Genomic DNA, 24,900 nt, shown 5'->3' on the forward strand with positions numbered 1-24,900 from the left:
TGTGTATATTCCCATCCAATTAGATTACATTTGGTATTGTTGACGCAAAAAAAATAACTAACTCCAGTGAAAGGATTTAAAAATTAGTGAATACTAGATTAGGACTGGATTTAAAGCTGATTCTGGTTTCCAACGTCGCCCCAGGTGTTTCCGTTAAAACACAAACGGAGACAACTTCTCTCTGTTGATGCTTTATTACAATCAAGCATCAGGATTAACATGGGGGGGGGGGTAGCTCTGCCATTGCTTTTTGTCTGGTAATTAGAGAAATAAATAACATTGTAAAGGTTACCATACACAATGCATAGGAATCATACACGCTTGTAAATAACAATAAACCCACTATTAATTACATTATCTTAATGAGCAAGGGCGTTCAACAATCCCCATTATATCGAATCAACAGCCAGGTGTAACCTAGCTAACAGGTGAAGAACACAAACAAGCTAACTTTTAAATTTGCAAGAACTATAGACCAATAAAACAACAGGCTTAAATGAACTGACAACATCAGTTATATGACTTACAGTTCTCAAGGACGCACACATACTCAACTGGTTACCCTCCAGACAGCTAGTCTCTTTTTCTTTTTCGCCACACCTGATAGACAACCTTTACTACAAAACTAAAGTAACGAGCCAATTTTGTAAAATGTAAGGAGTAGAAAGTACCGATATTCATATTAAAATGTAAGGAGTAAAAGTAAAAAGTCGCCAAAAAAATAAATAGTAAAAATAACGGAAAAATCTACTTGAGTACAGTAACAAAGTATTTGTTCTTCGTTACATCCCATCTCTGATGTACACCATTGTGAATTGCAAGCTAACAAAATAGCTAGCTAAAAACAGATTAGATTTAAGGATGCCAAACCTTTCTCTACCAGAGAGGACCAGTTAGCTGTTAGTAAGCTAAAGTTAGCTATGTGTTAGCATGCGGAGGCACTTGCAAAAATAAAAGTGCAGTATGCAACTTGTGTTAAAGTGAAATGTAGATAATCAACATTCCACTATAACACAAGATGCATACCGTCAAAAATGCTTTACCTTTTTTTACAGAAATATAGTTAGCTTAATCCCACAGTTTGCCTGTTCTTCATGCTGCTGCCTCTCATCTCTTATTGCCAGTATTGACTTTTTTTGTCTTCCTAAAAGCTTAGTTATAACTACGTTTTTTTTCAACGTGTTGTTAGTGCATCCCACCACGCAGCAGCATTTGTGCATTTTTCTGTTGTTTGCTAGCATACAGAATTAATAAGGAGGCAGATTAATGCAATACCTAGTCAATGGAGAGCAATGAATTGTTTTCCCCTTTGGGCGTGGGCGGGACTTAAACACGCTCTGTCTCTATGGATGATGGGAATGCTTGACAGGCCTAACAACTGTAACTAAGCATAGCTAACTGAATTATTTGTAGTTTACATTTTTTAACTCTTCACTTCTCTTTCATTTTGTAACCACAAACTCGCGACATCGTTAATAATGATCAAACCCATATTAACATACTGTAGCCTATAGACATAAATTAGTTTTAGTGCCGCACAGATCCACTGCCATTCTTGATCTATAATTGGAGATCTAAAGGGCCGTGATGCAGCCTTTAACTCCGCAGACGGAGACTTGTGCCAAAGTAAAGGTGGCGGTGCCAGCCAGGCCATATCTGCTCTATGGTAGCATCAGGCAGAGGGCATGGAGCCAGTCTCCTTCAGACAGATGATGCACAGCAGCTGATTAGACAGGGCTTGGAGAAAACTGAACACACACTGCATGTTAATGAAGAAAAGAGAGAGTAGCAAAGAAATCCTCAGAGTATACGGAATAACACATCAGAGTAAATGAGCAGCAGCTTAATTGCAAGAGGATTGTTGTTATCAGATAACATTTCATTGTTCTTCTGCAGCAGAAAGAGCCAATACAGGAAAATATTTATAGGCGAAAATTGGGAAATTGTGAACACCGAGCTAAGTGCCTGCAGCTCATTGGAGGGATGACAGGAAATTAGTCACAATTAGATTAGTGACCTGACCTGCATACAACAATGAACTGTAGTAAACGGTGCTTTGGATGTAGGCTGTGTTTTTATTGGTTTCGGATACACAACTCTATCCACTGAAGCTCACCAGCGAGGTCTTAGCGAAGCTTATTCATTTAAAAGCTACAAATGTTTCCGCAAATCCACTAGAATATCCCAAGAAATGAGTAAACATATTTCAGTTTTGATCTTCTGTCATGAAAAATCCTTTACACTTGATCAAAGCACAAGCTGCTCTGCTTTCCACTAGAGTAGTGAATGGGATTGGAATGGAATGGAATTGCTGCAAAGGCAATTTTTAGAGGACTGGATTTTTAGAGAAAGCCTTAATCTGTTATCTGTACATCCCTGGAGGTATTAATGCGGAATTTTACCCTTGTGAGCAGCAACTGACCCACTATTGACTTGTGCAAGCTCTGAACAGACAGATGAGACAGACATGATGCGCATGTCCCAAAGTTTGAAATATGGCATGTCAATATGTGGAATAAAGTAACTAGCACTGTTTTGCAGATTTCCTGTATTGTTAGATCTGCAGTTTTGACCAAGTCAACAGCTGAACTTGTTGCTTGGTTCACAATCCCTCGATTGTTTCCATCATACTGCTTTAATTATTTCCACCGCGGTTTTAGACAAATATGATTCTACATTTGTCCGGTTTTTATTCTTATGAACATTTGAATGCACCTGCATGTACACTGGGCAGCCCCCTCACTAGATAAGATTCAACAAAGTTAACTGCATGATGAACCTTTTTGGCTGGGCAGTGGATGGTGCCTCAGTCTTGGGGTTTCTGCACACAATCAACTACCTAGCTCTGGAGCTCACTGTTGCTCACTAAGTTGTCACTTCGCCTTGGGTTTATGAGGCACTCAGCAGCTACACAGCTGAAGGAACCACCGATCTGCTGCTCATACTGGAGCTGCTTTGTCGAGGTGTGGAAACACCAAACCCTAGTTGTCTTTTCATAGCTACAAATGAGAGATAGATAAGTGGCATAGCGAGTGGCAAGATTATACACACACACACACACACACACACACACACACACACACACACACACACACACACACACTGTAATTTGCCACATACCCTTTATCTCGACATGAACCCTTCTCTCTACTACTTCACGCTACTCTTTCACATGGTACCCCTCACCACTGCTGCTTCCATATGGGCTCTTTGATGCTTACATTTTGTACTTTAATGCTTACATTTCAACCGTGAGATGTACAGTAGCAGTGATGTTGACCACTGCCAAATTTACTTAATTATATGGACATTCTCTGCACAAGGTCTAACTACCACTTCAGTAGCTCCTCTGTGGATTTCCCAATGATTCCATGCTTTCCATGCTCTAATATCTTCAAGACTTGATTTTTGCAACTCTGTATTTCGGTATCAACCATGCTCTATTCACCGCTTACAACTGGTACAGAATGCTTCAACCAGAATCCAATGCAAACATAAAAAATAACATATTACACATGTACTAGCATCTTTGCATGCTCTTCATTCGGCATTGTATTCTTTCGAATATCCTTCTTTGTGTTTAAGTTCTGCATAGTCTCACCCCAAGCTATATCCCAGATCACCACACAATACAGCTTGGCCCCTCAGATCTATAGATCAAAGGTTGTTAACCATCCCACAATCTCATTGAAAACCTTTTGAAGACTGGGCTTTCTCAGTAGCTGCACCAAGACTCTCTGATAAGAACAGCAGAATCTTGTGACTCTTTGAAACGGTGTCTTAAGACCCACTTTCACTCCCTTGCCTCCCCCTGCAATAATTCTTGACATGATGTACATTCTACATTTACATGCCTGAATGTCTGTATGTGTGTGTATGTGTGTACACTGTATGTGTTTATGTGTGCACTATGCATTTATGCATATGTTTAAGTATGTATTCTTTGTGATAATCCTTTTGCTCAATTATGTGTGTTGTAGAGCACTTTGGCAGAAAACCTGGTTTGCTTTTAAAGCGCTCTATTAATAGATTTGTCTTTAACCTTGACCTTTCTAGTTTACATGAAATGCCTTAAAAATAATGCCACTGAAGGGCTTTATTAAACAAAACAAATTTTATTATTATCTTATTATTTATGGTTTTGGCCATTGTTCCTTGTCATATTTACATATTACTCACCAAATTGATTGCTGAGTTCTATGGATTAGATGGGGGCTTAGCTTTATGGTGGCGGAAGAACCAGCTGTTAGCTAACCAGACAAATAGCGTTTTAAGCATGTTTGCTTTTTCTGGTTCAATTTTTCACTTTTACAATGCAGTAGACAATTGAAAATGGATTTGAATTGCATTTCTTTCATTGTTGCTGTCAAAAGGGGTGGCAGTAGCACGGTCCGTAGGGAGTTGGGTTGGGAACTGGAGTGTTGCTGGTTTAAGTCCCTGTACAGATGAAAGAGTATTAATAATAAATAGCATACATTATAGAAATAATGCAATGTTACTTTCTCTTGACTGTAAACTGTATAACATAACCCCTTTTTGTCATGTTCACCTGACATTTGTTGTACAACCCAAGTTAGTTCTCCTCCTTTAATCAAGTTTTGATAGAATAGTGTGTCGTGTTTATCTCTCTTGACAGACTCAAAATTTAACTCATACAAGACACAAAGCTGAGGTTTGTAAGTATTTTTAAACAGTATGTTTTTGTTTTATAAGAGAAAACTTCCAGGATGAAGATTAACTTGTTGGGTTGCAAATGTACATCAGTTTAACTTCCCTGCTTTTGACGAAGACCAGTGCATTGCCTGTTTCCTGAGCTTTTCAATGGGAAACATACAGATCGATTCCAAGTGGCCGTACGTCCAACTAAGACTGAACTGAATGAATATCATGAAAGTCCATTCATTCAAGTCCCCCAAAAACACTTGAACATGGGCCCCTTTATCCCCTGGCGCAAGTATTTTGTGCTACAAAATGTCTCAGTGTAAAATCTATTTTCTTTGGTCAAAAATTGGTTGTGAGAAAATTTACTTTGTTGCATGTTTGGGCACAACAATGTTCTTTTTTGTTAAGGCCCATTTTGCACATGTGAGCTGGGCTTGGAATCAATTGCTGTATGTATCTTATTTAATCAGACCACGTAACATGTCATCTTGCATGAATTAGAGATTTTGTCCAGTCTGCTTGAGAAAGAGACATTTTCTTAGCTGCTCAAACAAATCAAACCATAAAGAGAAAAGAATTATACATTTGTAACTGCTTGAAATGGGAACATAAACCCCATCTCAGCATTTCTTTAAGACCCATTCCATAGTTAAGTTTCTCCTCAGAATCGCAGTGCTCCAGGCCACTGACCATTTCAGTTTAGGGATGAGTCCATCTCCCCAATCAGACGCATCGTTCCTAATGTACTTCTTTTGGCACATGCAGAAAGAGCTGTGTAAACACTTTAGTGCAGGAAAGGAGTCACCTTCAGGTAGCACACGCAAGAATATGGCTTCACTTGTCCACCCACCCTTGTCCACCATCATCCTTGTCCTCTGCCTTCCTTTGCTCACCCTCTAAGCCATGTAATCACGTTAATGGACTGGGAACAGTGTGGAGAGGAAGCAAGTCGGATTGGTGAAGAGATGGAGAAATTAATGAATGAAGGAGAGAGTTTAAATAAAATACCAAATTTGAAAATTTGAGGAGCCGTATTGGAATTGTTTTTTTGAAGCTACTAGATGGTTCAATTAGTCTTTCGCCCCTATTAAATTGGAAATGACATGAAATAAGAAAAGAATAAATAAATAGGAAATACTGCACAGTATAATATTATTATAACTTATTAATTCAGCTCAATTAATTATTGGTCAATAAAGAGGAAGTTTCCTTTAACTGAACTGTTTTGTAATTTATGACAAAGCCCTTGTTTTTTAATATCACAAAGTGCTCTGTAAATTGGAACAGGTTGCAACTAAGGATTTTTTTCAGTATCAAATAATATGCCATTTTCTTGATTGATGTGTTCTATAAAACGTCAGAAAAAAATGGAAAAACACCCGTTAACTGGTGATGTATTCACCAGCATTCCAAAACTAGCTTTTATAAATCACAAAGAAACACATTTGAGTAGCTGTAACCAGAGAATATTTTGTCATTTTTACTTGAAAGATTGTTGAGACAATTTATCAAAAATCCCAGGTTATATTTTGCTAGATTGACTAATCAATTAAAAGATTTAGCTCTTTTTAAAAAATATACATGGCTCCAACCAAAGATAAAATGATTAAAGCCATTCAATTTTCATCCAATATATTATTTATTTAAAAGAATTAGAATTACTTTCACTTTTAAAACTTGTTCTATTGTAAAATACAATCTAGAGTAGCATTTTATTTACATACTAAACCTGTGGTGCCTTAGACAGGTGAGACATCAATGATGGCTCACATTTAAGAGATGAATCATATCTGGATGATGTTGATGTTAATCTGTGACCTTTTTGGGGTAGATATTTAAATTCACACTAATGCAGGACAAAAAAAAAGCCAGTGGATAATTCATATAATTCCCTTATTGTGCAAACAAATCTAAGTCACCTGCCGTGGAGCTGAACATTGTTTAATAATTCAGCGGGGGCGTTTTGTTCTTTTGGCTGGGTGACATTGGCTTGCAGGAGAGGCGGTTGCTGTGCGAACAGATGTCTACACCCGTCATGGGTAAACAAAAAGCCATGCCAGGGCATAATTCTGCCCTAGGGAGATTTCCCTCATCCTCTTCTCTTATCCCCTCCTCATTATGTTGAATTCTCTGTCTTGACTGGTTCTTCCTGCATCCTGAATTTTAGCCATAAGTATTTTTAATTGAAAATCTAATACATTTTGAATATGATATTGGTCACTCTGTTTCTGTTTTTCTGCTGTTTTTCATCACAATACCCCCTTTTGTCCTTATTTCAGTTATGCTTGATATTGTGAGCTAGTGTGCTTTTATATGATGGATTGCCATGAAATTTGCAGAGGCATTCATGTTCCCTAGACAGGTGCATAGCACACATTTCTGGGCCCTTAAGAAAGGCATTCTCCAATCCCTCCAGGATTTCACAACCTTTTTTGAGATTGTTGTGGCCCAAAATGCCTGATGTTGCGGGGGCTTTCGTAAAAAATTGACCCTCAGCAGCCCAGCCCGCTGCAGAGAGCCGACAGGATTGAAACAGCAGCTGCTTCAGCAACTTTATAGTGAAAAAACGTTAAAGCGTAGATTGATGTTGTTAAAATGTATACAGGTTGGCAGAACGGTCTGAAATGTTTTGCACGGCTTTTTGCTGCATTTCGTTGTTGGTAAATGTGAGATGTTCAAGTCACATCAGAAACACGGACATGAATTTGACCATGTATGTGGGACGTCAACCCGTTCTCACTCCCGCTTGGTCATTGGCTCTCAGAGTCACATACTGATTCAAAGTCTGGCATGTGGGACTGCTGGGATTGGTTGAAGTCGCAGGAAACTCTGGTTATTGGTCAAATTTGCAAAAACGTTGAGGTAATTGGTCAAATTGGTGAGTTGCACCAAAGTCACGGTAATTGATTGAATTGGCGCGATTGCAATATCTCTATGGGCCCCTGCCCACATCAACAGCTATTCATTCTAGCATCTCATTGGGCCATCTTCCCATAAGGGCCCTGGGTTCTCAGTCCCATTTCCACCCTCAGTATGACTCCGCTGTCCCTAGATGATAATTCCTGAAGGTGTCCTCGGGGAAGACCCAGGAATAGGTGGAGAGATACAGAGATTATATCTCCACACTGGCCCGGGAACACCTCGGCATCCCTCAGTCAAAGCTGGTTAATGTGGCTCGGGAAAGTGAAGTGTGTTCTCCCCTACTGGAGGTGCTGCCCCTGCGACCTGACCCTTGATAAGCGGTTGGAGATGGATGATAATTCTTAATCATTTAAGTTTTCTCATGTATCCTCATTCCACTCTTTACTGATAGTCTCTTTTTCTCTCTCACCTCCCTTTCTCCCTCTGTCATCCCACTTACAGTAATTTCATAATACACACTATTAAAGCTGAGTCTTTTGGACTTGAAGATAGTTCCATCATAACTATTGGCCTATAGTAATGACACGCTGTATAATCTGTCATCGTCAAAGTGTCAGGCAGCGCAGTGTGCACTCACTTGGAATATTGTAGAGAGTAGGAGTGGATGTTGGGGTAAAGAAGAGCCAAAGGGAAGTTGTTCTCTGCTGGTTGAGCATAAGGTTTGAGCAGTGAACACAGTCAGGACTGACATTCATACTAACCCTGTGTATTGTTATTTCTCTCTTTAATTAACATATAATAGGGAAACCTTGTCTTCTACAAAATGCTTTTATATTCAAATAATTTGCTTTTGTAGGAAGTTTTGTAGGATACATAATTGCTCCCCGGAGGACTTTTGCTTCAGTCCAGAAAGTGTAACCTCCTGACTACAGAGGTCATAGGGAGAAGGTGGATGGTTCATATGCTGGGTCCCACATGTTGTTATGTTCAGGCTACTAAAACACTTGGTTAAATGAATTTTTGGAACATTTTGGAAATAAACTGATTTGCTCTCTTTCCTAGAGTTAGATGAGAAGATTGATACCACTCTCATGTCTGTGTTAAGAGCTGGGATTGGGACATGGTTAGCTTAGCTTAGCATAAAGACTGAAGGCAAGGTTGTGTCATTTCAACCCGTTCTCACTCCAAACTTGTAAAATTAGGACGTTTGGGCAGTGGCTGTCCGCGTGTGATGCGACGAAAAACGCACCCTTTGGTGTGTGTGTAGAACGTACTGGGGAGAGTAGCATCTAAACGGGGTTTAGCGAGTAGTATGTAAGGGGGAAATTCCACATAGGGAGGGTGCTTGGGGTGGTGAATGGGTCAAACACAGGACTTTCACCCAGGAGAACGGGGTTTGTGTCTCGCGTGTGTCCTTAACCAACCCGTTATTGCAGTGTTTCAGGGAAGACACTTTCTTCTTTAACCGGCCCGTTATTCCCATTCTCCAGAGAATTAAACCATTAAACCAGAGAATTCCCATTCTCTGGTTTAATGGCATTTCGTTAAACCAATCAGAATCATCATGGGCAGTGCTAAGCTCCACACAGAGCTGCTGCAAAATAGTTGTGCGAGAGAAAATTTGCCCGGCAGAGATCTGAGGAGCAGTCAACAATAGTCCTCATTAATCCACCAAATTAAAATTCCAACACAAAGAAAGAAGAAGAAAACTGAAAATAAATGCATCTGACAGAATTTCCTGCGGCAACGGAGCAATCCTGGAAGTGTAGCGTCAAGGATACACTCAAATGCTCCAGACTGAGCAGAGTGTCAACAAGACAGCTGATTTGCGACTTTAGGATGCAAGTGGGAATCTTGAGTGCCAGATTGATGCAGAGGGTTGTGCCACCTCCTGGCTATGACACAGAGGGCATAATTACCATGTCCTTGGGGGCACAATCTAATCACTGGGACACATGGCACATAAACCTGTGCATCCCAGGAGGGATCTGCTGCAACACTTCCTGACAATTAAAGACGAGAGGGTTCTGGGGAGAAGGGAACAGTAAATGAAAAGGCATGTCTTGGTTAGGTCAAAACCTTAACAGGGATGCCTTCAGTCAGTGTTTGCATCGTACAGTTTAACTAGCATGAGTTTCAAGGTCTTCCCAGAAGATATGTGCATAAATTATTTCATATGAAATAAAGACATTTAGAAGAGAGGATATAAGACAAGATACAAAATACCAAAAAAATGCCATAATGGAGAGGGAACAGCGGTGCCTGCAGCAGCATGAGCCTCTATCGATCAACAAGCAGACATCTTTAAAAAGAGCAGCAATTGATGTCCTAAGACCGAGTGTAAAGTCATAAATTCTATTTCAATAAAATACTTTGTTTAAACTTTATATGCTTAAAAGACTAATTTATAGATATCATTGTTCCGTAACCAGCCGGGCAATAAAAAAACAACAATTCTCTAGCCAATTTAACATCTGTGAAGGAAATTCCAAAAGGCTGTCATTTTATAACATAAACCTGTGAAGACCTTTAATATGAGGGAAGTAATAAAGCAAAGACTTAAGCTTTAAACATGCATGCATGTAGCTCCTCACATGGCTACTCACACCTCACCATCAGAATCCTTCAATTGTGAAATAAAAGGGGCACTCCAATTTTATGTTTTTGTAGTCACCATGTAGTGCGGCCCACGAGGAGCTTAGAGTCAGAAAATGTATTCAAGTGACTGCATCAGCATTAGCACATTAGTACATGCATTAGTACTGCGGTTGTTGAGTTTGAAAGATGCTAGCATTCACCAGTCAGGGAGGATCTGATGTAGGATGCTTTCAAGGTGTGTTATAAGAGATAAAGGCTTACGTGCTTTTGGAGTGTGGCTGAAGCTAGTGACTAATCAATCATTTTCCTGTTTCTTACAAGTCCCCCTACTTTATGGAGGTACAAAACAAAATTTCCCGTCTCACCTCTGATGTTTGGGGATACATTTGAATCTCAATGTGTTCGTCTTAATTTAGTGTGTTTATAGTCTTGCATTGCCAGGCCATAGTAAGATCTGGCTACAACACCTTTCTATTATGGGATTCAAGCGACTTTGAGTTTGTGGAAAGCGCTATATAAATTCAATTTATTATTATAGGGGGGAAACAACATTGTTTTTTGGGGGGGATTTCTTTAAACCAATCACAACTGTCCTGGGTAGCGCTAAACCCCGATAGTGGAGATGGCTTGGGGGGGAAAACAACATGTCAGGCTATATCCCAACAATGTGCATCCGTTGAGCCAGACTAGTGTTTCTATAGATTAGAAAAAATAGTCATCATTATAATCATTTATTGATACTTTGAATTGCAACTAGTTTGCTTTGAAGAGACCAACTTTGGTCATCTGCATAATTTCTAATAATTTTGTTCAAAGGTATTTTGTGTTATCTGTTTTAAGATTGTTTTTTGGGGCATTTTAGGCCTTTATTTCAACAGGACAGCTGAAGACATGAAAGGGGAGAGAGGGGGGGGAATGGCATGCAGCAAAGGGCCGCAGGTCGGAGCCGAACCCGGACCCGTTGCATCGAGGAGTAAACCTCCACACATGGGGGCCTGATCTGCCAACTGGGCTATCCGGACGCCCTGTGTTTTCTGTTTTATGTGATTAGTCTGTAACTCATTGTTATCACGGCCTCTCTTTAATCCCAATGAGGCCAAATAAATACATTATCAATACAATGTGTGTTTCCAACTGCAACTTGAATCAATCATACATGGCACATTTTATCTATAAGACTGTTCGTAAACCAAAACTGTAAAGCGTCTTTGAGTGTTTAGAAAAGCGCTATAAAAAATAAATGTGTTCTTTTTTTTAATCATTATTAAGACTGTGTTTAAGTGATTTATACGTAATACTCTATCTTTCTGTTTCTTGTTCTTTTCTTACTTATAAACAAAACGGAATTTTCCACATCTTCAAAAAGTCTATAAAACAAGGCAATGCATAATGATCGAATCAATGTAGAAAATGGATTCAACTAATCATCGTTACTCTCCCTCTCCTGCAGGGAGAGCGTCAGGACTTGGACGCGGTCGAGGAAAGGAACGCCCAGGTGCAGCTGGAGAAGGCCAAGGTACTTTTTCACTGTTCTTGGTACCATGACGACCCGACCCACCGCGGCCCTCACAGACACATTTTTTAGAGCGGGTGCTCTCAAGGACATGATTACATCACAGGCAGGAAACACAGGCATCAGGACATCGGATTAGCGGAGGAATATTCTGTCACTGAAATGAGTCACTGAAATCTTCATCTTTGCCATCCCTTTATGTGTTTAATGTCTGGAAAAGAAAAATAATGAAGGATATTAATTATCACTGATTCAGTTCAAATTAAGTCTGACCCTGTCTTCAGCCGATGGTTTTTATAGCAATAGGCTATATTTCCACTGGAAGAAACCAGAGTGTAATGCAACAACAATTCAACCGGCCAGCTTTTTTAAAATGTGATAAATGTTTTTGCATTAACACCTTTAATGATATACGAGGATAATAATCTATAATCCAGTGTGCATGTGAGGTAAGGGAAAGCACTTAATCTCATTTTTTTACTCTGTGTTCCGAGCACAAATATTTTTACATTACTTCACATTTATTCACATTCAATTCAAGGTTATATAAGTAGACTTCTTAAAGTATGAATTGATTATTTTTTCATTAATTTACAAGATAGCAACCAGATTGCTTCATGAAAGGTATGACAGTCTGAAAGGGTATTTCATGAGAAAAAAGCAAAGATTTGAGAAATTAAAAAAAAAAAAACTGAATGTGAATGAAGAATTATTTTGTGCAGCAAAAATGTTTTCCCCTCTTCTTTCCTATTTCATTAATCATCGTGAAACCCCTTTGATGTATTTTGCAACCCCTTGGGGGTCCTGGCCCCCAGGTTAGGAACCAGTACAGTATGAATGACATACTAATAATAATGACAGACACTAAAAGAGAGGGTGATGCAAACAATTATTTCATTGTTTCTGAGCCGTTATGCTCATACAGTACAGTACACCTACAGGACATGCCTTGTTGAGCTCTTTCATTTTGTGAAATGGAATCCCCATGAACAAATAATCAAGAAATCCGCACAAGACTGCACAATAATGAATTTACATAAATCAACATACCGCTTGGGCTGTAACTTAAATTTATGTATCCTTTAACATCAAGTGTATCGCCTGCTAAAGGTGCAGGTTTCTAGGTTTTCCAGTCTATCAATGATGTGTGTGTTGAATCCTTGAGTATATAGTTTGATGATGATACAGAAAAGATATTCACCACTATGACATTGCGTTGGTTGCATTTATGAACAGAAAAACACTGCACATAAGAAACAAGCCAATTAAGGTATAGATTTGATGGATAATTGAGACAGTATCTCCCTGTAGTGGAATAATGAAAAGTTAGCCAGAGAGAGAAGCTCAAACTCTGGCTCCTTTTGCACAGCTGGCAAATTACTGTGTGAAATGGATGATGATGTTGAGTCGTCGATTTGAAAATGGTCAGTTTGTTTGCTTGTGTTTTTAAGTAGCAATACGTTGTGCTCTCAAAGCCACTATATGTAATAACGATATGGCATGTGCAGTACAAGACACAGACTGTATCTGAGAAACTATCGGTGGAGTGTATTGGAGTTCCCTGCACTGGCAATCCCTGTTAAGTGTGTCCTACATAAGCCAGTTACAGAAGGTCAAGTTTTCCACAGTTTTCTATCAAACTCTCTCTCTTATCAAAGTCTTATTTCTCAGCGCCTGTTGATACATGTCTCATTGAATTTTGAATAAAATCCTCCTCCACAGATTTAATGTGCCCCCACTGGTGCTTTGTAATTAAGCTGGCCAACACACGCAACCTGTCTCCTGCTGTCCCTACAACCTCTCCCAAAGCCTAATTTTCCCAAAGTGGAGTAATTAGCAGCGTGATCTCTGTGGCCACTGACATTGGACTCTGATAAGATTATGCCACCAACAGGCCTGCAATCAGAAGGAAACATACTTTAGCTTCTGTGAAGCAAAGAGGAAGATGCATGGGTCTTTTTTACAGTAGGCATTTTGCATTTATCATAGTGGGAAAGCAACTGATCATATCATTAAGGAAGGCTCTGTTCTGTTTAAGTGTCCCAGTAAGCCATGCTGTGTGTCAGTGAGCAAGCATACACAATACCGAGACTCTGAAACTGAAGCAGCTAAAGTGAAAGATGCAAGAGCAATGGTATTGTCGAGTTAAATCAGTTTATTGATAGAAGACATACAATTTTAACTACACGTACAAGATATAATTAAAATACATTTATGTGGTTAATGTAAAACAATTTGTAATTTTAACATACGTTTAAGGAACACTATATTGTTCAACAGGCAAACAGCCTAATTCTTGTATATCCACATATCTCTGACTCGTATAGATTAGATTTGCTCTGCTCTTACAACCGTCACCATGTTCCTTTTGCATTGGATTAGGCTGCACCGATGTATACAGTATGGACACTTGATGGCAGCCAACACTGACCAGTGTTACTGACACAATGTTCAGTTAACAAGATGAGATAACCTAATGATATTAATATGGTGGAATGAATTGAGTATTTGTACCAAAACACAGCATGCTATCCTGCTGCTAACACGCCTACTTAATGTAGGCGTATTAGTTAATGAAGAAGGAGTGTTAGTGTGGCTACTCTAGTAGCCAGTAGCCTACTCTAGTAGCCACACTAACCTGTAACTTCAGTTCATACTGTTTTTTAACTGATTCAGTAAGATGATATTGAGTTTTAGTAGCAGGTTGATTAAATTGTGTGGCCATAGACAATGTAATTTATTTCATCTAGTTTTGTATTGATTGTGTAAGTTTAGATATGTACAGTACTTGAATTTTCAATGTTGTGTTATCGTAAATATCCTGACGTGTGATAATGATATTGTTTCTGCTGTATTTTGTCAAATTAATTTCAAAATACAATTTATTAATTTCTGTGCAAGAAATGTATTAATTTCTGGGGAGTTCTTTGCTCCATGATACCAGCTGGGTTCTCTATATCTGCAACATATTTTGCTATCTTTTCCAAATACATCCTACTTTAACCGTATTGCATTATTTATTAATCTCCCTTACATAAGTACCGAAAGGTCAAATGCAACAATTTAAAGTTGTTAATATTTAAATCCAGAGCTGATTCAGCAGTAGGGAAAAGCACAATAAAGAAAATAGTACATGTACTTAAAGACCCACATCAACACATGCCACACACACACAGCATGCACACAGCCAGGTACAACACCATGCTCTCAGGCATGCACACCATAATTATGCTGGTAGCATGATGTTTTAAAAGAATATTTAGAGCCTAATTCACACTGAACTGTACAAAAACCATTTGTTCTCTTGTTGACAAATCCACTGATGTTTTTCAAAAGCACTTTTGGGCAGATTACAGTATTTAATGTTTCTGTCTGGAGATGGCTTCATTTCCCATTAGTTCAGCATCTCCAATACACTATTAGTTGTTCCTGGTTGTGAGAAAAAAAATCACAATGTAGATTTATTATAATCTGTGTTATATACTGTAGATAAATTGAGTGAATATTAATGATTTTTTTGTGTATGTGGGTAAAATGTGGGGATAAAAGCTGACTTGATATCCATTAGTAATTACATTTTGTTACAAACACACTGTCCTGTGTCCACAGTACAAGCCTGTGGCATTCGCAGTACGTTGCAACTTCTCTTATACGCCAGCAGACGATGACAACGTTCCCTTACCGGGCCAGGCCGTCACCTTCGAGGCCAGAGACTTCCTCCATATCAAAGAGGTTTGAAATAAACAGTCACATACAGGTGTGAAGTAACAATGACATAAAATGCAATAATGCAGGTGTTGAATAGACTTCTAAGCATCATCAGAGTAAACAATTAAATATGAGCCAGGCCTTAAATTCCAATTTCTTTTCTTCTTTTAATTACCAGAAATGTAACAATGAGTGGTGGATCGGACGGCCGGTGAAGGAGGATGGTGTGGTGGGCTTCATCCCTAGTCCTGTCAATCTGGAAACCATTCTCATCAAAAGAGAAGTCCAGGCGAGGAAAGCTGCCAAGGCCTTAGCCAAGTATGTACAACATTCCCACTTTCCACACGTTCATTCGTAATCCTACAGCCTAACAATAATAATAATCTTTATTGTTCCAGCACACATACAAACACAAATATCACTAGAAAGTCACATACAAAGGATTATATGACAAAAGCATCCACAGATTTGTCAACTACATTTTGAGTAAAACAGTGCTTTCATTGGGAAAAGGTCACACCAGGAATTGTTTTTTAGATAGAAGGAAAGCAAGCGTGGCTAGATCCAGCTGCAAACCGCTGCAATGTGGCTGAAATTAGCTGAGGGCCCCGAGAGAGTCCTTTCTTGCACTCTTTATGCATTAGTAAGCATAAATGAACCAAACAAACACAATGTACACACTTAGGGGGGAGTTGAGGTCAAGTAATGTCAGATTTATCTATATAGCCAAAAATAACCAATTTATGTCAAGGGGCTTCACAATCTGTACAGCATACAACACCCTCTATTAGTAGAACCTTATCATTTCAGTGGAACATACTCCTGAGCAAATTTGTAATTAATCAAATGCCACAAACCAACTTTCACACAGTGATACTGCAGCTTTTTGGGGCTAATAATGTTTTTTTAAAGATTTTAAACATTTTTCATAGCTTTCAGACAGCCATTCTCTTCGATTTATGTCAACATGCTATAAAATCCACTTTCAAAGAAACAAAAAACTAGTTTTGTTCAGTCAGCAGGTTGCTTTTACTCTAATCAGCTGGGCAGGCAGGACGATCCACTACAGACTGAAAGATTTAGACTTTCCCTATTTAGGTTGAAAGAAAGTCATGTAGACTCTGTGGCAACTGATTTTGCTGAATCAAGGGATTTACCATCTAAGCTTTAAATAGCTGTGTCTTATAAAAGTAGATACAGTCTGTAAGCACACATTCTTTTATTCCAAAGATACATAGTGCTCTTTTTTCACCATGAGTGAAACATTAAGATTTTGACTTTAAAGAAGAAGGCTATTTTTTTCTGTCTTTAGTGAAAAGATCTGACCTTTTCTCATTCCAGCAAAGCCGCGTCTCAAGTAGCTCAAGATATGAACTCAAAGAAATATACTCCTCCATCACAAGGTCAGTGTGTGTGTGTGGCCAATTGCAAAAAAAAAAGAGACATGATTTTGTTGTTTTATTTTTGGTGATTGGTGAGTTAACATTAGATACATTTCTGATCCTTCTGCATAAACAGCCAATCAACAGGTGAAAAAGAAACCGGTAAGTGAGCCAATGTTTGTTGTTCTGCTGACATTGCTTTTAACCCCATCATTTTACATCTGTATCTGGAAAATGTTTAGTAGACCTTTTCTTTTTTTTATAAAGAGCTTTATAGAACATTAGAGAAAAAACACATTCCATCCTTGTTCACTTTGTTTTTGCATCTACTGTTATGTCATCTCAGTCTTTTGGATATTTGCACTCTTTTGTTTGTTCTGCAACTTATGAATAGCAATTTCCATCTGGATAAACAAAGTTTTATATCTTATATTTGCCCTGCATGTTGCATTAGCAGCAACTTATACACTGAATTAAACTTGGGTAACTTCTTTGTGGCTATAGGGGGAGCAGGTGGCTATGTATGATGTAGTGCCTACAATGCGTCCTGTGGTTTTAATGGGACCATCACTAAAGGGTTTAGAGGTAAGTCTGCCTCACACACTCTTTGTTAGCTCTTAATAAGTTGCCTTTTACTGTGAAGGGCCTAAGATGCTGTAAAGCTGAGACACCTAATCTAGTATTTTAAATACGTATTGATGTTTTGTATTGAACTTGAATAGAGCAGAATTTTTTTTTAAATGCATGTTTCTTTTGTAATTCCAGGTTACAGATATGATGCAAAAAGCACTATTTGACTATTTAAAACATCGATTTGAAGGCAGGTAAGTTCTGATTTAAGTCTTTAGTGCCACACTTTTTCATGAGAAAATATAATGCAAATCACAACTGTGTAACAATCCCTGCTCCTCCTCAATCCCCTGTGTCCTCTCCAGAATTACGATTACACGGGTAACAGCAGACATCTCTCTGGCGAAACGGTCCATCCTCAACAACCCTGGCAAAAAGGCCTTAATGGACCGGTCGAACACCCGCTCCAACTTAGGTACACAGCTTTATCATTGCAACATGGAGCCAGTAGTCGTTTTTTCAGACTTCTGTCTGTTTTGTGAGCAAGACGGTTGGGGTTAAACTCATCAGTACAATTCACAGAGTATCAGTAACAGAGAAGTTCACTAAATTGACTTCTGAAATAACTTCTTGTAATTGTCTCAGCTTTCTGGCACTTGTGTTGTCCCTGGTGGCAAACCTCACCCATTTGCAACCCTAATTAGGTTAAAACAAGCAACCGATACTATCTCACCTAAGTCTAAAATTAATGTGTCATACTTTCCCTTTTATCTCATTAAAACACTGCGGTTTGGGTTCACAATATGTTTTGTATGTACTGTATACTGCATAGATAGAGGATCCTTTACTCAACGGAATGATAATGCCAGAGATCACTGTATGCACCACACTGAAGATGATAATAAGAATAGTTCTACATTTTGATAGATGCACTCATTTGCTTTTTTGCCGAGCGTTAGATGAGCTAGCTGCAGATTATATGGTAAGAGTTTTAGTTGATATTTACTGGGCATTCACTGTCTTTGCCCTTGTGACATTGTGTAGTAGTGGTTAAGAAAATAAAGAATGGGTATCAGACAGAAGGGGGATAAGATTTACTTGGTTTTCTCTACTCTTCTGTTTCTCATTGCTCTCTCATCCCAGATGCTGCCGGTATGTATGACTGAAAGCACTGGTTGTCCATGTCTGTTTGAATGTCCACCTTCATTTCATTACCTCATCAGCACCAACAGGCACTGTTCTGACACTGTTACTGTGTAAACATACACCAATGTTATCTCTTCTGTTTAGTTGTTTTAGTTAACTATCTAACTGAGAAGTGTAAAATGTAATTCAACCCTTCTTAAAGGGCTGAAATGTGCCATGCGTTCCTGTTCTCCCTCTAGTGGACAATCTGTGAATTACTCCTCCCATACATCCTTTATTTTATAACCATAGTCTCACAAGTAGGCAGTGTTTTGTCATAGGTCACACAGTTTTTAATCTGTTGAAGGGTTTTGTAAGCTGTCCTGTGAGTTTTTGTTATTCGTTCCACAACAGCTACTTCAGTAAATTGAACTTTTCTGTCAACTGCTGCTTCAACAATAAACCTTAAATCTCAAAATATAACTTGATAACTAAATTCTTATCTTACCTCTGGTCTAACTTTCCAAATGAAAGATTTCAGATTGCATCGTCATTTCTTCATCTTAATTAAATACAATAGAGAAGAACAAAATAAATCTTCACTTACCAGCTCTTGCAATGCAAATACATGAGAAATAATTTAAAATTAAACACAATAGCATAATGAAAGTGTTTCAAATAAATGATCGTAAAGTTGTTCAATAACAATCCGAAGGTCAGTAACAGGAAAATATCTACTGCAAGTTAATAAGTTAAATGTTAACAAGGAAATTAAATATGCACAATTGATGGATTTCCTAGATCTTAGTTATCAGAATCATGCTTTTCTTTTTTGCTTTTTTAGCCCAGATCCAAGGGGAGGTGGAGCGTATCTTTGAGCTCGCCCGCAGCATGCAGCTGGTGATTCTAGATGCAGACACAATCAACCACCCGCTTCAGGTGTCCAAGACCTCCCTGGCACCCATCCTTGTCTATGTCAAGATCTCATCACCAAAGGTACGCTTTACTAGAGACTTGCACTTTTCTGGCCTGATTGTTCTCTCAATATTTTGGACTGTATGTGTATACTAAGCAAACATGATCCTGTACAATGCAGACAGCCACCTTAACCTTTTTTTCTTTTTTCTATGTTCTTTTTTCTCCTCATCTCTTCACTGTAGGTGTTGACAAGACTGATCAAGACTAGAGGGAAGTCACAGACCAAGCATCTTAATGTTCAGATGGTGGCTGCAGACAAGCTTGCCCAATGCCCAACGGTGAGTGCCATCTAGTGGCCAATGTATGAAATTGCTTCAGTGGTCGTTTCTGTTCAGAAATACTACATTTTATCTTGAATAGATCAATGAATAAATGGATTTTTATGTAATAGGCTAATGTTAGCTATTTCATATGCTGCACAGAATTATACATTTGGCTGTGTCTCTGTTGTTGAAGTTGTTAAACAGGTAACAACTGACCAGGAATTGAAAGAAATCAGTTCTGAGTTTGGTGCAAACTGGAAATACATTATTGTCCCTCTTGACTTTAATGCAGGGACCTGGCTACCATTTATGATAGTGAGGTCATGTTCTCAGTAGTCTCGCATTGCCAGAACTGTCTCCACGGCGCTGTGGAGTAAGGTCTGGCTACACCACACATAGAAAGAAATAGAAAAAAATGCTTTGGGTTATTTGCATTTCTTTAAAGCAGTCACAATCATCTTGACAGTGCTAAGCTCCGGATGGTGACTCTAAAATATACTCTGGGGAAGGAACTTATTTTGGAGGAACAACACACACAACACACCGATAAAGAAAACGCAACACAATATTAAATTAAGTCAACTATTCCTACAATAAATTTAAATTAGCTGGATAAGCTGTTAATTGCTCTTGCCAGTGTATCGCCGTGTTTGCTTCATCAACAGCAACCCCACAAATCAGATTTAAAAACATTCCCCGAAAGAACCAAGCAGGCCTGCGTCATTGCACATTTTCTACAAAACTTGCTATTTTCAATACTAACTAATACTTACTAACTCGAAAATTGTTGTTTCTCAAAGCAAAAGGCGTTTTGAGAACGGCCAACACACGGAGAGCAGAAGTGTGAGCTGAACAGATGTCAGGCATTTATCCTGGAAATGTACTTCTGTTGATCCAGACTATGTTCCCAGTATTTTATTCTTTGAATTTGGGGGGGTCGTACAGCTTGTTAGAACAATGGTTGTTGTTTTTTTCAGACAGAATCAATCTTTTTTTATTTTTTTTTAAGTATTTAATTGAATAGAACACAAATGATTAAACTGCTAAAAGAATAAATACATATGAAGAGACTTTGTTTTTGGTGCCCATGCAATACCTTTGCATTTTTTTACACTTTGCTCAGACCTTGATTTTATTGAAAGGGCTACTATAGATATCAAAATTTGTGTTGTATACTACATAGTCCAATTCAGCATATTTTTCTGTTGCCAAATTCAAAGTCTTCACTGGACGCTCATGTCACTGTTTACATTTTTGAGATTACTTTATTTCCTTACTTCCCTTTCCCTAAATCTCGTCGCAAGATCTTATTACAGGCACACTTCTTCTGCTACATTTTCACTGGAGTCATAGATTATACTGTCAACTATTGTCTCGGTTACAGGGTAGTCCTTTGTTTGTCCCCTACTGTTGGTCTTTTATTTATTCTTGTCCTTATTCTCATTTTCTTGTAGGAAATGTTTGATGTCATCTTAGATGAGAACCAGCTATCTGATGCCTGTGAGCACATTGCTGATTATCTGGAGTCTTACTGGAGAGCCACTCATCCACCAGAGATGGAGCCTCCCAACGCAATGGTGGCCCAGCTGGCCGAGAATACACTGCCCACCAGTCCTTCAGCAATACCGGTACTTGTAACACAGACACATAGTGTAAATGGGAAACAACTACATTAACAATAAAGTTAAAGGATGTAATATAATATGCAAAGATTTCATACATCTCATCTCATCCTACTCATCCCACCTGCACATGCATTGTGCTGAATGGGGAAAAACTGTTTGCACAGTAAATTATGAGCTCAGCAGGAATGTTATTTTTCTAGACGGAGGAACTCCACAGTGTGCTGCATCTGTATTTGTTTCCATTTATTCATCTAACATTTTCATTTCATTTTTCCTCATCCTACTCCACTGGAAAGTTGAAGAAATGAGATAGGTCTACTCTGGTGAGTGAAATAATTTAGTGTATTGTCTAAAACAAAATTAGACAAACAAAGATTAACATGGGTTTTCTGTTTAGGGTTAAGCAGGTGCAGGCAATTTATTGCTTAAATATGATAGCTTATATGCAGTATTTCTTTTAAATTAAGAAATAAAGCAACTCGCTGAAAACCAGTAGAATTACTTTATAAAGGTAAATAAATATGCTGGCCTCAACCATGCCACATGAAATCTGTGTATAAAATAATATAATATAATATAATATTCAAATTACCTCTGGTAATTGCCAGTTTAGGCACTTGAGAGCCAGCTGCCTTTCTAACAGCAGCTGCGTTTGTAGATATGGACTTGCAAATACAAGTGTGTAGGTGAAGACATACAGTGTATAGACTTGGGCCCAGTATTGTTGTGTGTGTTAGAGCAGGCTGTCTACATATGAGTCCTTCATGTGCATGTATGTGACATTACGTTGCATTTTCTTTTCCCAGGATGGGCAGAAAAACAAGAAGTCAGTTGCCCCCAAGAGGAAGGGTTCCCAAGAGAACCATTTAAACCAGGAGCAACCTTTAGCCCCAGCACAGGAGCAGAGGGCTGATGAGGGCCAAAAAAAGGAGGAAGAACAGCTACCAAGGACTGAACCAAAGAGACCCCAGCACACCCACCACCATCACCACCGCCGGATGGAGCATCACAGCCATAGCCAGCACAACCAAACATCCGGTGGCATGGAAGTACGGTCGAGCAGGGATTATAGCCAAAGGCTTCCCCGCAGACGCCTGCCTGATGAGAGGGAGGAAGAGGTGGAGGATGTGGAGGAGGACGAGGAGGAGACACGCTATAACCACCGAGGCCATAACCACCACCATCATAACAGCAACCACCACCATCACCATCACCACCAACACCAACAACAGCTGCACTTCGGGAACAGCCAGAAACACGTTAAGGAAGACTGTGAGCAAGAGCACAATGAACGTAACCGTCAGCACAGGCATCACCAGCATATTCCTCCACGGACACACCAAGCAGGTCACTATCCTGCACACAATCATCACAACTACCACGGCAGAGGCAGGGACAGGGACAGGGACAGGGACAGGGTCAAGGACATGGATAGAGAAAGACACAAGGACAGGGAAAGAGACAGAGAGAGAGATCGAGGTAGAGGCAGAGGTAGAGATAGAAACAGAGATGCACGACAATTGCACAGGGATTCCTATATACACTAGTGACAGATGTTTCTTCTGTGGGTTGGTGCATGGTTTTCTTCTGCTCAAGTTATAATGCACTAATGGACAGGACAGAGTGTGTCATCTTTGTAGAAGTGTTACTCTTCATATTGTTCGACTTTTTTTGTACGCTCTGCCACTCACAAACATTGTCCTTTTGTTTCTGTTTTTTTTGTACTAGTTCTTATTTTCTGTTCATCTAGTTCATGTAGCTCTGTCTGTGTGTATTTTTGCACAAACATTAGACAAGATTATTGCAACGGTTTGCTCATGCAGCATGTATTTTTGATTTTGCATTGGTCATGCAAAATGTACAGAAGCCAAGAACAGTCGAGGTTGCAATAATTTCATTTTATCAATGAAATTACTTTTCTTGTTATCTTTGGTTTATTTTATTGTGATAACCATAAAATTAGACAGAGTTGGGTAAAATAAGATAAACTTTATTGTTCCACAATGTGGAAAAAGGTTGTTTGCCATGCTGCTTCAATTACCATAACAAACATACATAGTGTATCTTCAAAAGCCAACAATTTATTTTAAACATTGGTAAGGAAAGTCAAACTATTTTTCTATGTGATTAAAGGGAAGTCATACTTTGCTTCCTACTTTTCTAAATGGTGTTCAAGCATATTTATTGACTTGCATTTGATCTGTCTGGAAGCATGACATACTGTACATATCTTTTAGTGACATTGACCTGTGCTATATGCTGGATACTCTATGCATCTTCTTGTGATAAAATATATTGCTTGAATAAAATCTCTATGCATTTGTAGATACTTCATAATTGCCTTGTTAGGTAAACGTACGGAGAACCAGAGAGCCTGTTGCACTGTTCGGTAGAACTTTACCTACTGTATATGATTGCTTTGAGTTGATGTGATTGAGTTGACTCTGTTCTTTTCAAAATTATTTGTTTTGGTTATTTTTGTTTTGTACAGCATTAAGAAGTTAATTTTGAAAATTTGAAAAATATTAAAATGTAAAACAGAGAATGTGTTAATTGACATTTAATGTAAAGCTACCAGCAGCTCAATCACTTATTACTCTCCAGATGGTCTTTGACATGGAATGTTGGATGATACTTGTGTTGTCTTATGAGACAGTAGCTCAAAGTGTGTCTACATTTAATTATTTTATACATTGGTTAACTTGTGACTGTCCCCCAGGATCAATTATTTTAATCTATAATATACAGTGTGTGTGTGTGTGTGTATATATATATATATATATATATATATATATATATATATATATATACAAAATATAATCAACAAATAAATGTTGATTATATTTTGTATTATTCATCTGAATTTGCAAAGTACGTAGAAACTACTTTTAAATTATATAAAATAAATGTAATGCAGTGGAAAAAAAGTACAATATTTGCCTCTAATGTAACGTTAGTGGAGTTGTATATAGTATAAGTGTATATATATATACACTTTATACATGTGTGTGTATATATATGTGTATATATATATATATATATATATATATATATATCGCTTTATATAAAAAAAAGCGATTTCCTAAAAGTGCACAAAAAAATCAAAGTCAAAAATAATTCTACCTATGGGGTAGCGTTAGCTAGCCCATGAAACAGCGCCCCAGCAGGTAGCTAACGGCTGGTAAATGTAATCCAGTCGTGTTGATGGTAACGAAGTCTACTGTATCACAGGTAAGATTGCCAATCTTTATGCTAGTTTACATAGGCTAGCTTGCTGCGCAAAATGTGAACTGTCTAAGGAACAGAGAGGTCTCTAGAAAAAGTAAATTGTAAAGACAGTAACTTACTCTTGCTTTAAAAATCAAACAGAAAGTTAACAACTCATTTAGCTCGCTGGCTAATGCTAACGTTACAGTTAAACGAGCACTCGTGCTAGATTGTTTTCCAGTGAAACGCTGGCGAACTTTATGAGCATATCGCTAGACATGTCTATGGCTAATGATGTATCAGCTAGCTAAACTTACGTTAACATAAGTTTTTACGTGTTTTTGGCTAACGTTAGTCGGCAGCGATGGAGAAATGAGATGGATTAAAGTCAGCAACAGAATGAATGG

The 24,900-nt window shown here is 38.5% G+C and overlaps 1 protein-coding gene across 4 annotated transcripts in view; it reads left to right on the forward strand.

Annotated features, from left to right (window-relative positions):
* cacnb2b (calcium channel, voltage-dependent, beta 2b) overlaps positions 1-23,595 on the forward strand; it is a 42,723-nt gene extending 19,128 nt beyond the window's left edge. Inside the window, exons 2-15 of one of the 4 annotated variants that reach the window (XM_032531762.1) lie at positions 11,573-11,638; positions 15,245-15,367; positions 15,522-15,661; positions 16,685-16,746; positions 16,862-16,887; positions 17,230-17,310; positions 17,491-17,549; positions 17,661-17,770; positions 18,439-18,447; positions 19,265-19,416; positions 19,581-19,676; positions 21,116-21,289; positions 21,583-21,609; positions 22,093-22,344. In XM_032531762.1, coding sequence (XP_032387653.1) covers positions 11,573-11,638; positions 15,245-15,367; positions 15,522-15,661; positions 16,685-16,746; positions 16,862-16,887; positions 17,230-17,310; positions 17,491-17,549; positions 17,661-17,770; positions 18,439-18,447; positions 19,265-19,416; positions 19,581-19,676; positions 21,116-21,289; positions 21,583-21,594 — 1,110 coding nt within the window. In that variant the 3' untranslated portion in view covers positions 21,595-21,609; positions 22,093-22,344. Of the gene's footprint in view, positions 1-11,572; positions 11,639-15,244; positions 15,368-15,521; positions 15,662-16,684; positions 16,747-16,861; positions 16,888-17,229; positions 17,311-17,490; positions 17,550-17,660; positions 17,771-18,438; positions 18,448-19,264; positions 19,417-19,580; positions 19,677-21,115; positions 21,290-21,582; positions 21,610-22,092 lie in introns of all 4 variants that reach the window. The other 3 variants (XM_032531759.1, XM_032531761.1, XM_032531760.1) reach the window with 3 other exon arrangements.
* Positions 23,596-24,900: the final 1,305 nt, after the last annotated feature.

The sequence above is a fragment of the Etheostoma spectabile genome, chromosome 12, assembly GCF_008692095.1.
Source record: "Etheostoma spectabile isolate EspeVRDwgs_2016 chromosome 12, UIUC_Espe_1.0, whole genome shotgun sequence".
Classification (NCBI taxonomy): domain Eukaryota; kingdom Metazoa; phylum Chordata; class Actinopteri; order Perciformes; family Percidae; genus Etheostoma; species Etheostoma spectabile.